Source organism: Pelobates fuscus, chromosome 5, assembly GCF_036172605.1.
Source record: "Pelobates fuscus isolate aPelFus1 chromosome 5, aPelFus1.pri, whole genome shotgun sequence".
In the NCBI taxonomy this organism is placed as follows: Eukaryota; Metazoa; Chordata; class Amphibia; order Anura; family Pelobatidae; genus Pelobates; species Pelobates fuscus.
This window is the reverse complement of record NC_086321.1, coordinates 158,654,114-158,670,860: the sequence shown is the minus strand read 5'-3', so window position 1 is coordinate 158,670,860 and position 16,747 is coordinate 158,654,114. Positions and strand designations below refer to the sequence as shown.

The window sequence follows — 16,747 nt, the reverse complement described above, 5'->3', positions numbered from 1 at the left end:
AGGACAAGTTATGACAGTTCCAATAAAATGTAAGTGGTTGGAGGCCAGCATAAGTGAGTGATGCACACTGTATAACAGCTACTGCAATTCTAGTATTAACAGTAGGGTAAGTACTTTCCAAATAATTCTTCAAACTGGGGATGCCTATAGCCTAGACATCCCTTTTCCCCTAACCGTAAATTAGACCCATCCCTAAACCTTAACCAATCCTATCATTAATCCAACATTTAGGCACTTAAAGCCTAAACCTGAAAAAAAAATCTCTACTTTAATCCTAGTTTTAACTCCTTTTAAAAACTAAACACTTCTTGTACCCCAATAATGTATTTAACCCAAGTCTAACCCTGAACGGAATAATCCTAACCTACCACATCGTTAACCACCCTCAATCTATACATTCTGCTAACAATAAATGCCATATATCCTCTAAATGACATCAACATCCCTCTCTAACCTTAAACCCCAGTTGACCCTATCCACTTCTAACATTATCTTGAACTGCATGCATTTACAGATCTGCATACACGCACTATGCTCACAGATATATTATTTATTTATAAAATATATTACAATAATATATGTTTAAGCATACACTGAACGTACATATATGGGTATACAGTTGTCAAATTTAAATGTTTGTTCACCCTTTGTTGGGGGAAAGAGGGGAGCAAGGGGTGCCCTAGAATCCTGTGCCTACAGATTCTTGACATATAAATCCCAGTCTCCCTGGCACATGCAATCTTCACTGTTGAGCATATCAGATGACCTACACAGCCATTGAAAGGTGTTAAAATGTTTGTGATATTGCTAATACAGACATAGATCTTCAGCGTCTGCAATATAGTGAAAGAAGATTGGGTTGCAGGTATCTGGGGGAACACCATGTTTGTTCAAACTGCTCAGAAACCGTTCTGACCAAGAACTGGGTGATACCATTGACAGCCTAATGGTTATGGTGCCAGAACTGCTCTTTTAAGCTTCTATGGTGAGTAGAATAAGATGATTTTAAAGTAATGTTATCCAAAAAGGGGCATTCTATAAATTAGAACATACACAATGGTCAATTGGCTCTCAAAAACACTAGATTTCTAAGAAATAATTTTTTTTAAATCATCTAATATAAATTGTTGACAAAAGCAATATATTTTGTAATGTAATCTGTGCAGAAGCACACACAATTGTTTGGTTCCGGCTCAGTCACTATGACATTGAGGATATTATTACTGGTCTGTCATCAAGTCTGGAAATCATAAACTTTTTGTAAACTGTGCCAAAATCACATTGTAATACATTACTTATTCATTGAAAAGGCACATTGTTAAAAGGAAATAAATGATCTTACCCACAACTTTTGGCAATTTCTGCCTGCGCAAGGGAATTCTTGGCAACTTCATGCTGATTCTGCTAAACCGTCCACAAAACCGACGTTGAGTTTTTTTATTTGCCACCTGGCCTGTAGTCCCACTATAAAGAATAGAAGAGTAAACAGAGTATTGTGGAAGGACATTGATTACTGCGTAAAACAACATATTTAAATTCTTATAAATATGTGAGATAATACTAAAATACTTAAAATGATACTTTAATGACATATTAATGTTAATTGCTTTAAATAATTAAAATAAATAAATGAAGTAAAGATTAAAAAATAAACATCTTTGCTTTTTGTTTTAACATATTGCATGTAGGTCAAAATATGAAGACTATAAAATACATATGTAACTTCTTAAATGTAGCTTTCCTTTAGATTTGTGTATATATATATATATATATATATATATATATATATGTGCGTGTGTGTGTGAAGTTTTTACTGTGGTATTGTGAGTGTGTGAGCTGTCGTGTTGTTTATGCATGTTTGTGCTGCTTGTATGTGCATTGGACGGGCTGCATGTGAAGCTGTGTTTGTCAGTGGTATGTGTGTGATACTGTACGTTATGTATTTGTTTGAGTTGTAGTTCATGTATGTGTATGTTGTGTGTCTCCGTTAGGTACCTCTCCCTTAGGTTTGATGCTTCCCACTGAGTCAGAGTGTTGTTTCAATAAGTAGCAGAAACACTTTGGATCACTCAGAAGTGCTAGTTGCGAGGGAGTGGTGCAAATGGTTTGCACCTGCTGGAGGTACAGATCACAAGCTTACATACAGAAGAACGGTCAGCTGGAGAAGAAATCTGGTCTCTGCAGTGGACCCATTTGGATCTGAAAGCCCATAGGTTGCCATTGCCATATATTGTACTACATCGTTTGATGGTAACCCTTTTTAAAGGAATATTTAGTGAAAAGAACACACAGGGTGGGAACAGACTCCCACTCCAGTAATGCTTTACTAAGACAATGCATTAACAATAGATGAAAAAAAAACTGAATCAAATAAATACACAAAGATTTACAGGTTCTGAATGGAAGTAAAGTGATTCACAGGATTATGCCCTGAAGTAAGGATTTTCAGGTATTTAAAGTGGATTTCAAATTTAAGGCCAAAGTATCTATACTGGAAATATAACTGACTTAGATCATTTTTCCAATTCTGCTATTTTGGCCTTTATTTTTGTGATTCACTTTATTTTTATTTATTTTGTTTAATGTTTTTGCAGTGCATAATAATACAAACAAGCTTCAGGTGCCCCAACAGCAATCCCCCAAGCGTATCCTCATGTAAAACAATAGGGGTGCATGCAGAAAGATGCACATTTTTCATATATGCTATAAGCAACATATTCAAGCTTTGCTTCACTTACGAGTTAAATAAGAGAGTACACTAGCGAGTCAGCGAAGTAACTAAGAATGAGTAATCAAAAAGAATTATGCTGGGGAAGCTATAGCGCAGTTAGATAAACCCTAAACATGTTAAGGAGAGAATCATGAGAGCTAACATGTCTAAGTAAGAAACAGGAGGATGCTCAGGCTGTGTGCCCAGTATTGTGGTCATCCGATTCCCACCGGCGACAGATGTGCAGCATGTGTAGAAAAGTCCGTCATGGATTGAGCAGCGCTGAGACAGCAAAGTTGATTTCTCCTCCAGCCCCAGACTTTGTGGAGAGCTTGCATCTCTGGTCCACGGACCCGGGTATCCTTCTGGTGTTCGATCCTCCGTTTCTGTGGATGATGCTTTGAGGCAGTGCCTCAAGGGGCCCTCAGCCCAGGCAGGCGAACAGCAGGATTGGGAAATGAATGTGTGAGAGCGTCGCCCAGAGAAGTACCTCTCCGCTCTGGTTGGATGCTGCCCTTCCTATCTGCCTCCTCTGTGAGTGTGGATGCTTGAGTACGCTCTTGAATTCTGTGCCAGAATCGTGGGAAGACCTCATAGAGGCACCGCAAGGTAGCATCGATAGAGACACATTGGGGCCTTTGTTGCGCAATCAGACCTTGCAAGGTTGGTGCAGGGGCAGTCGCTATCTTGGTTGCACTGTTTGAAAGATACCCTGTTAGCTTTCTCTGCTAAGGTAGCTTAGGCAGCCTCGTGTGTCCAGTGGTGACCAGGATATCCCCCACTGGTCCGGAGAGTGTGGGGGTAGGAGTGCGGGAGGATCAGGCTGAGTCAATGAGTAAGGAGATCGGCAGGCTTCAGCAGGCCTCAGTAAAAAGTGTCCGGTCCCTGGGGTGGTACCTTCACTTTGCAGGTGTGCGATCGTTGGAGTGCCCCCAGTATACTTAGTGCCCTCCAGATAAGATAGGGGTCACTCAATCGGGTTATCACCCTAAAATCAGGCAGGATCACAGGAGATCAGACTTCATACATCTGCTCTGCTTGCAGGCTAGGCTCCGCCCCTGGGATTCACTTTAAATTCCCATCAATTCTTAATTTAGTGAATAACCCTATTAGTGTTTAAAAAATTGTGTCCTTTGTTTAATGGAAAAAAAAGTAAATAAAATAAAATAAAAAATTAATAAAAAAAGGTTTTGTTATTTCTGATATAACATACTAAGCAGTATTAGATATTAAGCAGGTATTAAGCAGTGAAGTGACTTGTTATGGATCACCATGTCATGGATCACCACTTGTCATTAAGGTGACACTACAGTCACCATAACGATTTCATCTCACTGAATTTGTTACAGTATCTGTAGTCCTCTGTCAGTGTCCGTCCAGTCAGTGTTAAACCATTTTCTAGCTGTTTAATACTAAATGATGGTCCCTGGCCTCCCACAGTCCTGCCCCCACTGAAGGTATGGCTTAGGCGAAGACTACAAACTTCCCTAGCCATGCCAATGTATAAAGGGACGGTGCTAGGACTTTTAGCTACACAGGCAAAAACGCATTTTGGCGCCCTCTCCCCACCCCCCTTTAAAAAGAAAACATGCATCAGACATACATACAGACATACAAACATACATACATTCAGAGACACACATACATACACAGACATATATACATTCAGAGACATACAGACATACATTCAGAGACATTCACAATTACATAATTACATCTGTTCAACCTGGTCCCTGGGGTACATGCTATCCCTCTGTGGAGTCCCTTCCTGCAGCCCAGCCTCATCACTGGGCGCCAGCAGCACTGTGTGTTACACAGGGTGCAGGGATTTGATGTAATTCATATCCCTGCCCCCTCCACACAGCCTGCGGTAGGCACCAGGGTAGGAGGCTGGGCTCTGCAGGCGGAAAGCTCTGGGCTGCGCTCGGCCACACTACAAGTAGTAACCCACTGCAGGGGAGCGCAGTGCTGTTCCCTCCTTCCGGTCAGGCTGATGTGTCGCCCCTAGAGCCGGTGTGCCCTTAGGCGGCCGCCTGGGCCACCTTATGGTAGCACCAATGGGCTTGCATCCTCAGCCCATCACTGTTGCTGATTGCTGCTCGGGCTAATGTTTCCTCATTGGCCCAAACAGCACAAACTGGATGGGCTACAGGGCTCTCTTGTTTAGCATTAATCTTTTTGGCCCAAACAGCACAAAGTGGATGGGCTACAGGGGTCTCTTGTTTAGCATTAATCTTTTAAAAGCGGTTTCACATGCCAGGGGACTGCCAACACTATAACCACAGGCACAGAAGAACAACTTAACTTTGGATAGGCATGTATATAATGCAGCATTTTGTGTGATACTTCTTTTTTTTTTTTTTTTTATACTACCAAGGTTCCATCTACCATTTTACCATGTAGAACAGATATAATCATTTTCTAATCCTCAGTAACTTTGGTTGTTGAAAACACTTACAATTACATGTACATTATACCACACGACAGAAGAGGCAGATGTCAAAAGTAACAACAAATGCACATGAATTTATGCATATAGGAAATAGAAAACAAATCTCACATACTAGGGCTATTTTTCAGGATAAAATAAATATAACAAATAAACATAGTAACAGATGAGCTTTCAGCAGATCTGTTACTGGGTGTAGATATGTGGAGAAATGTGTTTAGTCCATAAATTAATTCATTTACCTGAATCAAAAACCATCTAATTAACATGCAAGCGAATCGATTCATCCATTTATTTCTCAGATGAATACATCAATTCAGGTGTGGATTAAAAGGTCTTTGATTCAGAAAATGCTATTCGTTTATGGACGAGAAAATGTGTTCACATGTCTATTACATACTTCCTATATTTACAAAGTAATAAACAATTAACATTTTCCATAATTTGCGTCACCCAGGCAAAGGTACAAAAAATTCTTGTTTAAAATAATTCTAGTGCATGGTTAAAACTTACTCGGCAGATTCCTCCTTCTTGCGGCAGACACAACAGCAACACAGTAAAGATAAGAGGAGAATTAGGAGTAAGGCTACGAGAGCTCCTGCTCCAATCACACCCATACGTTGATTGGCTTCTGAAAAAAAGCAACAAAAAAGAAAGTTCAACAATTAGTCTTCTGAGAAGAAAGAGTACATCAGATTAATTATCTGGTTCTGTGTTCTAGTTAAGCAGCATAATGGTTTCATAAATAGTGTTCCTTTCATAATATTCCTCAACAATTGATAAAATGTATCATCCCTTCTTTATAATTAAGTGTTCTTGCAAGGCAAGACCACTTACTATTATCTCACATATATATTATTTCTTATTATTATTATCCATATTTACCACCCTAACTCCTCCCACAGTTTTTACACTATATAGACAGTAATATACCGAAACGCGTGGATTGTTCACGATTGGTGTGCTATTACTTTGTGGAACGTTTCGCCGAATGTTTCAAGAAATATTGTCGTTTTTGTGGCGAAATCGGTCCCATATGAATGAATGGCGGAATGTTCAAAACTAGAGTGTGAGCTGAAAAATCAAGACATGATTTCTAAACTGCCACCACTCCCTCATTTTCAAGCCCACCTACACAAATCTTATATCAAACCGTTCAGCTATCCCTGCTGCCACTAACAATGTCTACGACTAAGCCATAGTCCTGATAGTTTTCACAATATGACCATTTGTTTGCAACTCACGCCAGTCCATTGCCTCCACTCTAGCCACCTCAAATTTGAAAGGGCAATTTCTAAACTGTGACTGTGCCTTCATTTTTAATATTTCAGAGACATACTATGCAAAATGTAGGTTTGGGTCTTGTGATTCTCACAATATAAAGCTCTTCGCTGTAGGATTTATATTTTTTAAACTACGACCGTTTGAAGATGGCAACTGCCAGTGAAGAGAGCAATTTGGAGCAGTTTGTTTTCTGCCCTTGCTGTAGAGTGAGTTGCCATAGGAACCCAGGTGTGTGAGCAGCCAGCAGAGTGTTCCGGAACACAGAGGCTGCTAGATGATACACATTCTCTAAACTGCTGTCATTCCTACAGTTTTGTAACACAAAAGTGAGCACTATCACATTTAATAAATATATTTCCATGTTAGTCAATTTGTTATAACTGTAACAGAAAAACAGTAACATACAATGTTACAACAATACAGCTAATCAATGTTTCATAAAGTTACTCTGCCCATCCCAACCTTTCCACAGTTACTCCAGCCACTCCAACCACACAACAGTTACTCAAGCCACTCCACCCAGTTACTCCGCCCACTCCAGTTGTAGACTACTTGTGGAGGCAAGAACACTTCACACAATTGTAGCTTTTCTAGTTAGATATGCTGTCCAAAAAGTTTTGTAAAAGTAATAATAGGCTGTTATTGTCTGTGGTTTCTTTGATAAAAAAAAATGCTTAGCTGTTTTGAAAGACATTAGAGGAATTATCCAAGGGGCAACCTAACACACGGAGAGGGTAATCATTGAATTGTATCCAAAAAAAATAAGCAGAGAGTCCAATGAAGTACATTTGTTTTATGTTAATCTACATCCTCTTTAAAGATGTTTTATTGTAGAATTTCTATACAATAAATATTTGACAACATACCAATATGCTCCATATATTGTCTCTAAAAGTGAGGGGGGGAAAGCAGACACACAAAAAAAAGTATAGAAGTTTGCTCCAGAGCTCCCAAAATGTGCAGTTAGAAGCACCAAACAAAGTTGGTTAGATTTCACACTGATATACTACAAAGTTGTAAGCTTAAATCTTAGGTAACATTCCAATTTGTGAATGCTGCCCTTAATGCATTCCCTCTTCTGTAAATGATTTGCCAGCAGAGGTGTAGACAAAGCCAGTGTGTTTCTAACAGTGGATGAGTCTTGTGCACAGTAATTTGTGCAAAAAAATAAAATAGTTTTGTTCGGGTAGTCTGATACTCATCCACGTGGTGGTTCCACTTGTCTGATTATTGCCCACACAAAATATTTGGGAAACTATTTTAGATGGCCCGAAAAATTGCAAAAATGGGCAACTCAGTGTACTGCTAAACATAAATATTATGTATATATTTTCCAATGCACTGATAATTGCATTTCACACCATTTGGTTCACCGATAAAGTGAGAAACAGTAACCAATACAAGTCACTGCTGTAAATTGTCAATGGGACAGGTTGAAAACACTGCTGTTGAGATGGTATGTTTTAAATGTCAAACATTGGCCTTCGTTTAATAAGACTTCCAAATGATTCAATATTGTCTGAAAAGTTTCCAAGTGATTTATCTATACAAATCACAATTACAGTCTATGATCATTTTTGTATGTAATCACTGTATGTAAATGTTTCTAACAATATTGAATTATTTGGAAAGCTTGTTAAATTGAGGCCTTGATCTGTGAATAACATTAACATTTAGTAGCTGTCCCTTAATCATCAATCATTTCTTTTTTTAATGCCACAGAAGGAACTCCAAATTACGGGGGGGGGGGGGGGAAACAAACAAAAAACATGTTTGTTTGTAGTCCTGGTTGTGTGTTCGTAATACACCCATATGGCATTTCAGAATTACAGAATACATATGACATGATTATCAACGAAAATTTGGATAAACCCCATTTTGTTTAAAACAAATTGCACGAGTCTTCTTAAAGGGATGGAATGATGTACACAGTGGTATGTGTGTGCGTAGATATTAAGTCCTAATCTCAAAGAGGAAAAGGCTGCTCACATGTACTTTGTGTTAGCACTTCTCAAAACTTATAAGTGAAATTGATGAGATCTTTGCAGTGATAGGTAAAATCTCATATAGAACAGCTAAAACTGTTGAATAATTCATGCTTTAGAAAGTTATTGGATTAGTTCCCCTTTTTTATGGTGACATTAGATGTTTTTTTTGTGAAGAGCCTTTCATTGCTATACCCACACCGAACAGTCATATACAAACATCTGATGGATATAAGTAAATCTAAATGCAAACTCCAAACTAAATTCACACCTATAGATATCACTGTCATTGTCGGAACATTTGTCATATTGGTAGATAGTGGTATTGCAAAAAATAATTGGCTGGAATAAAAGACAAGCTTGGAAATCCTGACAATGAAGGAAGAGATTGTTAGGGATTTGTGAGAGAACATATCCATAAAATATAAACCTAGTGACAGGAAAAACAACCTTATAATGATTGATTTAAGTCAGTATGATAGGGACGTCCATGGACAGTTACAATACATTACACCTTTAATTAGATTAAGAGAAGAATTGCTAAAATTGTTAATACAGCATTTGCAAATTACATTTAAGATGATCTATAGTGGCAGGTACTGACATGATCCTACAACCAATTCTGTCTAGCTGAATTGTGTACTACAACAGTCAGTCATCATAAATTGGTTATTTCTATGTGATTCTACACATTTTCTTAAACTGTTATCATGCTGTGAGTTCACATCTTGAGTTTTATTTTTCTCTATTCAACAGAACAGTTTTAACATCAGATTAACATGCTGAAGGTCTGAGACCCGCTTGATTTAAGACCATGCATTTAATATTTAGACTAGCAGAGAATATAAGGAATCCAAGTTTGATATGTTTTCAAGCTTAAAGGAGCACTATAGTGCCAGGAAAAGAAACTAGTTTTCATGGCACTATAGGGTTATTAGGTCCCCCCTCCCTCAGGGCCCTGTCACGCTGGGCTGAAGGGGTAAAATCCCTTTCAGCCTCTTACCTTAATAAAGTGCCAGGCTGGTGACCTCTCCTCCCCCTGCTGACGTCAGCTCCGAATGCGCGGCCATAGAAAAGCATTACAATGCTTTCCTATGGACGTCAGCGTGTCCTCAATGCGATTTGGAATTAACCCTCAATGTAAACAGAGAAACTATGTTTACAGCTGCAGGGTTAAAACTAGGGGGACCTGGCACCCTGACCACTTGATTGAGCTGAAATGGCCTGGGTGCCTATAGTGGTCCTTTAGCTCCTTACACAATAGCTCATTCCATCCACTCAGAATGCCTACAGGGGAATACATACAGGGCCGGCCCATCCATAGGCCTCAGTGGGTCCATGGCTCCATGGGGCACTTTGACAGGAGTGGCATTTTGCCTCTCCTGTCAAAAAATGTTTCTATATTGCTTATTACCCTCGCCCCCATTGGGCGTGGCTAAAAGGGGACAGATGCCCCTAAATTATTAATTACCTCCCCTCCCCATATGTCCCCATGCCCAATGAGCAATTAGTGTGTGCTTACCGTAGATTGAGGGGGTGCTCTAAGCAGCTTTACTGGCTGTCTGGAGCACCCCCACATGCCCCCCACACTGCCAGCGGGGATGTAGTACGTGGCACGCTTCAAGGCAGAAGCAGTAATTCCACTGCTCACCTATTGCCCACCCACATCCTGCCTGGCAGGATGTGGAAAAACGTCATGAGTCCAAAAGAGCATAATTCCATGTGGATGCAGCTTCTATGTGCTGCCGCCCCCTATCCTGTGCCTAGAAAAGGTATTGATTCTAATGGGCTGCTTTGAGTGATTCCAACCCCCATGTATTAGGTTGTTGTGTTTATGTGTGTATGTATTGGGCAGTGTATGTTATGTATTAGGCAGTGTGTGTGTGTATTAAGCAGTGTATGTGTGTGAGTGTGTGTGTGTGTATTGGGCAGGATTTGTGTGTATTAGGCAGGGAGTGTGTCTGTGAATGAGATAGTGTGTATGTATGCATTAGGCAGTTTGTGTGTGTGTGTGGATTACGTATTGGGTAGTGCTCATGTATGTATGTATGTATGTATAAGGCAGTTTGTGTGTGTTTATATATTAGGCAGTGTATTAATGTATGTATTACACAGTTTATGGTAATGTGTGTGTGTGTATATATTATTTTTCTGAAATTTGGGGCCGTTGGATTTCAGACAGCTGCAGGCCCGGAGCACCCCGAGCCTCTGGTAACAGCATGACAATTGAGGGTAGTCAGGGCCAGCACTACCATAAGGCAGCACAGTTGGCAGCATTAGGGCACACCGGCCCAGGGTGCGCAATATCCGGGCTCAGGGTAACCGACAGGAGGAGAGCAAGCAGTGCTCGGCCTCCTGCTGGTCATTCCATGTAGTGTGGCCAAGCGGACTTCGCTGCAGTAGAGGATCTTTATCCTCTACCTGGTCTGACAGGAAGTGCTCAGTAAGAGAACTGATCATCTTTCTGTCAATCTGGGTAGGGACAGCAGAAGCTCCTCTTTCCTGATCCACTTAGCCACACTACAAGCAGAGACGTAAGTAGGGGCCCAATGGGGAAAGAGAAAAGGGCACATAAAAGGGCCTAACATAACATATGTGGGCGTAATGGTGGGTGTGGTTTTAGTGAGGGAGGAGGCATTTCATACTTCGACGCCGGCAGTACAATGTCTTGGGCCGGCCCTGAATACTTCGTATCTAGTGTTAATATTTTATATAGGTATAGGTATAGTCATATAGAATTTTAGAAAGATAAATTCTCTTGCAACTGTCACTAGTCTAATACTATCCTTACCTTTTGTGTCACTTTACCCCACTCCCTCTGGCATGTAAGCTCATTGAGCAGTGCCCTCAACCCCTCTGTTCCTGTGTGTCCAACTTGTCTGGCTACAACTACATGTCTGTTTGTCCACCCATTGTAAAGTGCTGCGGAATTTGATGGCGCTATATAAATAATAACATAATAATAATAATAATATCATACAACTTCAATGTGCCTGTCTGTCTATCTACTCATATGTACCCATATATACATATACAAGTAAACACACAAAGATCAAGTGAGAAGAATTAACCAATAGAAGGGGAAAAAAGAGGGGGATATAGTAGAGATTTATTGAATATATCAATATATTTTTTTTTACTTCCCTCCCTTTTTCTGTTTATTGTTAACTTTCCACTTGATCTATGAATAAAATCAACATTTATTAGAGGTCCCCTATCCTCTTTTTTTCCCCATCAGTCTAATTTTTTTGCACCATGGATGGTACACAAAATTAATTAAACTGTGTGTCTATTGTCTATGTAGTTTGTTTTATGATTTGGTCATATGCATTTCTGAGTTAAGGCATTAAGACGATATGCTGATCGCCTAAAATTCTGATAAATCGCAATTGAATTGAAGCCAAATGCACAATCTGCTATTTAGTCTTGATTTTAGGATATTGAAATGTTCTTACATACATGAATTTGCTGGTAATTTCATAGACTAATTGTATGGTTAACAGGAGGTGAAATTCTTGATTTTAGTTCATTTTAATAGGACACCACCCTAAACTCTTTAAAGGGGAACCAGAGCAATTATTACGATTCCACTGGAAAAGACAGAGGAAAAATGCCCTCCTTTTAAACATTAACATTAACAAAGAAAATAATATATTGTTTCAGAGTTGGCTACATTTTGCTTGCTTTTGCAATAGGGTTTCCTGTTGTCTGTGCCCCAAGCTATCAATTAAACCCCAATCATGTAAATTGTTACGATGCCTGTCTTACCAATGGATCTCCACATCTCAGCATGATAAAATTATTAGACTCTAATTATATGAGTTAGGACTAATCCGTCAGATAAAGATTTTTCAGTATACCTGTTGATAAATAACTACAATGTTTTAAACCGTTTTTTAGATATTTGGTTTGGGATAAACTCTACTGAAGAAACTCCCTATCTACACTGCTACTAGGATCTGCCTGAGAGCTGGCCCTATCTACAACTCCTGATAGCTCAATCTAAAAATCACATTGCTCTCTAGATAGGAAAACGTATAGTAGCTCCTTCATAGACTACATTTAAAGATTGATCAGAGTGTGATAGGCGAACAGTAAAGACTATGCTTAGTGAAGAGGGATACCACTGTTAGGAGGCACAGAACAGGTTTAGCAGTGGCATGGATTGTACAAATTAATTCAATTGCCCAGTTGACATTTTTTATTGCACTGCATTAAAAATGGTCAATTTTAAGCATGCAATAGTTAGGCAATGCCAAGTTCCACTTTTAGTAAGTTAGCCTAGTGGAAAATTCTTAATGGCACCTCTATGTTCTGCGGCATAACACACATCTATACTCCATGATGTGACTAATATTTTTTTAATGAAATATCAGAACTGGAAATTATTCAAACTGCAAATGTGAGTGAAATAAAACTAAACTTGTAAATCCAAGTCAGGCACATGATCATTAGTCGGAAAGTGTATTAATGGGAAACACTGACTTTCAACAAATGGTATTTAAGAACTTGCTAATGATGTAATATCACACCTTATTGTAACACTCTATAATGTTGTATGGACGGATACATGAAATAGTATTTTTGTTTTACAGCACAAAACGTGTACAATACATTTTGCATGAAATAATATATGCAAATTTATTTGTGTTTGTTCTGCTTCTGTTTAAAACTTTGGCTATCGGGTGTTTTAGATAATGATCTCTAATAATACAGAATTACACTGAAACCTTATTCATATTATGTTAACAAATGGCACTAAACATTGTCATCAATCAAGCTCTGGTGAGCTTTACCAACAGTACCATACAGAAAGTGCTGTGCTGCTTACGGAGAGTTCCCTGGTGTCCCTGGACACCAGGAAACTACAGTGAGATGGTGGGAAAGAACCCTGAATTAGGGGGACTGTCCTCCTGAAAGTGGGAATGTTGGGAGTATATCTCATTATTTTATTCTGCGGGTGGCAGTCTTTTTTCCACATATTGCTTCAATCTACTGGAAAAATGCAGTATGTGTAATGCACTGCCTGCATCTCACAAGCCAGCATTCCTACAGTAAAGTATGGTGATGGCAGTATTATACTGGGGCAAGTAAATCATCACCTGGGATTTGGAGCTTTTTAAAGGAAGAATAGGTAAGAGAGCCTTCTGTCTGCTTACAAAAAAAAGTTTTAGAGGGCTTTTACCCTTCAACAGTACAATGCATAATCATATAATAAAGTGATATTGGAGTGGGCATAGCAGAAAAAGGCTCTACTTCATAAATCCACTATTAAGAATTGTGATTCACAAGTGATTCCCAACAACCTGGAATAAGCTTGTCAAGAAGAAAGGGGCACATACTGTGCACAGATTGTACATATTTAACAAAAGTGGATATCAAGATCTGGAAATTACTCATGATTGAGGATTCCACCTGAAATCTAACACTTAAAGACTGAACACCAGCTGTAAAGAAGAATGTCGAGCCTAATGAGTGTTGAGGCCACAGTCCTGGATGAAACATAGAGTATCCGCAAGTACATCATGAAGATGGTTCCCAAAGATGCACTGCTAAGGGAATTCTTCAAATAATACCAGATAGAAGATGCAGGAAAGATGGAGTTTCCATGGCAAGACAAACCCCTTCATGGTATGTATCATCAGCAGATAGTAGATGTGGCTCCCAGTCCCATTACAAAATCTTATCAGTGGTTGAAAAAAGCAGGAATAATAGACAGCGATGAGGAACTAATCCGAACTGCACAGGAACAGGCACCCAGCACAGGATCAATAGAAGTGGTGGTGGACCACAACAGATGAGATTCAAAGTGCAGACTGTGCAAAGAGGCCTTAGAGACAATAAAAGCCAGGTGCAAAATGTTAGCTCGGACAGCAAGCACTGTCCAAACCAGGTTTCTGTGTTTGTGTACTGAAACATCTGCACAGAATATGAGCTGTACCCGCTAGATGGCATGTTCCACAGAGCTAGGATCCTGTGGGACTTCCAGATTCAGACAGACAAGCCGATACCAACCAGAAATTGTCCTGGTACAAAAGGAACAGAAGACATTTGATATTTGGCATTGATGGTAGACATTTGGCATTGATGGTAGACGTGGACCCAGTGACTAGAACAACAAAAAGAAGGTGTACTAATACCAGGGCTGAAAGAGAAGCTAGAAAGGATATGGAAAGTTATGGCAGTGGTAGTTCCAGTTGTGATAGAAGCACTTGGCGGAGATAACAACCAAGCTGGCAGAGTAGCTTTACAGGGCTCTCCTTACATATCCTTGGTTACATAAACTAACATATATTACTAAACAGGATTTATTTTTGCACATACCCACTCTAACTTAAACCAATAATTGTGGACACCACATAGAGATAGATGAGGGATTACTGCAGTACCAAAAAATCTAAATAAGTCTTGATAACTCTATACTGCTAATTTTGCACCCTGTTGTTTAAAACAGGGCCAAATCCATTGTTAGAAACAAACATGTTTGTAACTTAAATCTGATATCACACTATTACCTCATTCCTATACCATGCACATATCTAACATATCCATTCAAAATGTTAAAAAGAAAAACAACTTTTCGCAAACTCCACAAGTTTAGTGCCCATTCACCCCTGCCAGAGGCCAAATAGTTAATGCTTTCACACACCACTTTTCAGAACAAACGACTTTGATAAATCTCCCTCTATGTATGTTACATAAAAAATCCTCCTAAACGTTTTACATATTGGTAACATCATTTCCTCTTACATTTTTACAATTAAAAAAAAAACAGTATCAAATGAATTATAATTATTTGAATTATGGGTAACCATTTAATGTTATATATTATGCTTATTCCTGATTGGTTGTTACCATAGATGTCTGATAATGCAATGGGGCATATCATATAGCTTCCGCATGTGAAGGCAGTCATTCACAAAAAAACGAAGTTTTTAGCTAGTGCTATTAATTGCTATCTGTTCATGGCCCTTTTTGGGAGACTGTAGCTTCACTGCCTAAAATCCAAATTGATAATGTAAAATGCATTTAAAATCTTGCTAATGTGTTCAGCTGAATGGGGACAGTGCCGGGATGTTTCCAGAGAGCTCTCCAAAGCACTGTTTGAAATGTATGAAATGCCGTGAGACGTTCCAGAGACTGGTTGGATCTGCTGTGTATTACATGGTTTAAGAAGCTGTTAGTTTCCCAGCCATACTGCGTAACTTGACAAATGCAAATATTCATCCTCTCAGGAGGTGGAAAATATTCTGTATTGTTCCCGTAACATATGAAAGAATTTGCATCTAAATTCTATACATTGTATAAGCTACTAAAGGCAACTTCTACTTGAAATCTCTAAACCACTAGGATTGAGTTCTTAGCTCTCCATTCATTCAGCATGCTCACTTGTTTATATTTATTTATCAATCATAGGGTTATTCACGTAAGTGAGAATTCAAACTGAATTACAAATTTAAAGCCAGAGCACTCCAGCTTAACGCATAGCTGACAGAGTATTTTTCAAATTTAGCTATTTAGACCTTAAATTTGAAATTCACTTTCAATTCACTTTTAATTCTCACTTAAGTGAATAACCTTGCATGTCTATTGCCATTAGGGGGCGCAGCCAGAGGAGAGGGGCTGACAGGAGGTAAGCGCTCACCGCTCCCTCCTGTCACTCCCTCACTGTAGCATGGCCGAGCCCTGTATGGTCTGTGGGTACAGGGAGCATCTGTCTCCTGTACCCGGCCGTACTAACAGGAAGTGTGCACTGAGTGTGCACTACCTTTTAGTCCGGCCGGGTACAGGAAACAAAAGCTCCCTGTACCCGCCAACCATACAGGGCTCGGCCATGCTACAATAGAGGTAGGGGGGAGAAAGAGAGTGGGGAGGGAGGGGGAGAAAGAGAGTGGGGAGGGAGGGGGAGAGAGTGGGGAGGGAGGGGGAGAGAGTGGGGAGGGAGGGGGAGAAAGAGAGTGGGGAGGGAGGGGGAGAAAGAGAGTGGGGAGGGAGGGGGAGAAAGAGAGTGGGAGGGAGGGGGAGAAAGAGAGTGGGGAGGGAGGGGGAGAAAGAGAGTGGGGAGGGAGGGAGGGAGGGGAGAAAGAGAGTGGGGAGGGAGGGAGGGAGGGGAGAAAGAGAGTGGGGAGGGAGGGAGGGGAGAAAGAGAGTGGGGGAAAAGAGGGAGGGGAGAAAGAGAGTGGGGGAAAAGAGAGTGGGGGAAAAGAGAGAGGGGAGGGAGGGAGGGGGAGAAAGAGAATGGGGGAAAAGAGAGTGGGGAGGGAGGGGGAGAAAGAGAGTGGGGAGGGAGGGGGAGAAAGAGAGTGGGGAGGGAGGGGG

General features: G+C 40.0%; 1 protein-coding gene across 1 annotated transcript in view; it reads right to left on the bottom strand.

Annotated features, from left to right (window-relative positions):
- SCARF2 (scavenger receptor class F member 2) overlaps positions 1-16,747 on the bottom strand; it is a 233,358-nt gene that overhangs the window by 69,692 nt on the left and 146,919 nt on the right. Inside the window, exons 8-9 of the mRNA XM_063454609.1 lie at positions 5,673-5,790; positions 1,343-1,464 (exon numbers count right to left, since the gene is read on the bottom strand). Coding sequence (XP_063310679.1) covers positions 1,343-1,464; positions 5,673-5,790 — 240 coding nt within the window. The remainder of the gene's footprint in view (positions 1-1,342; positions 1,465-5,672; positions 5,791-16,747) is intronic.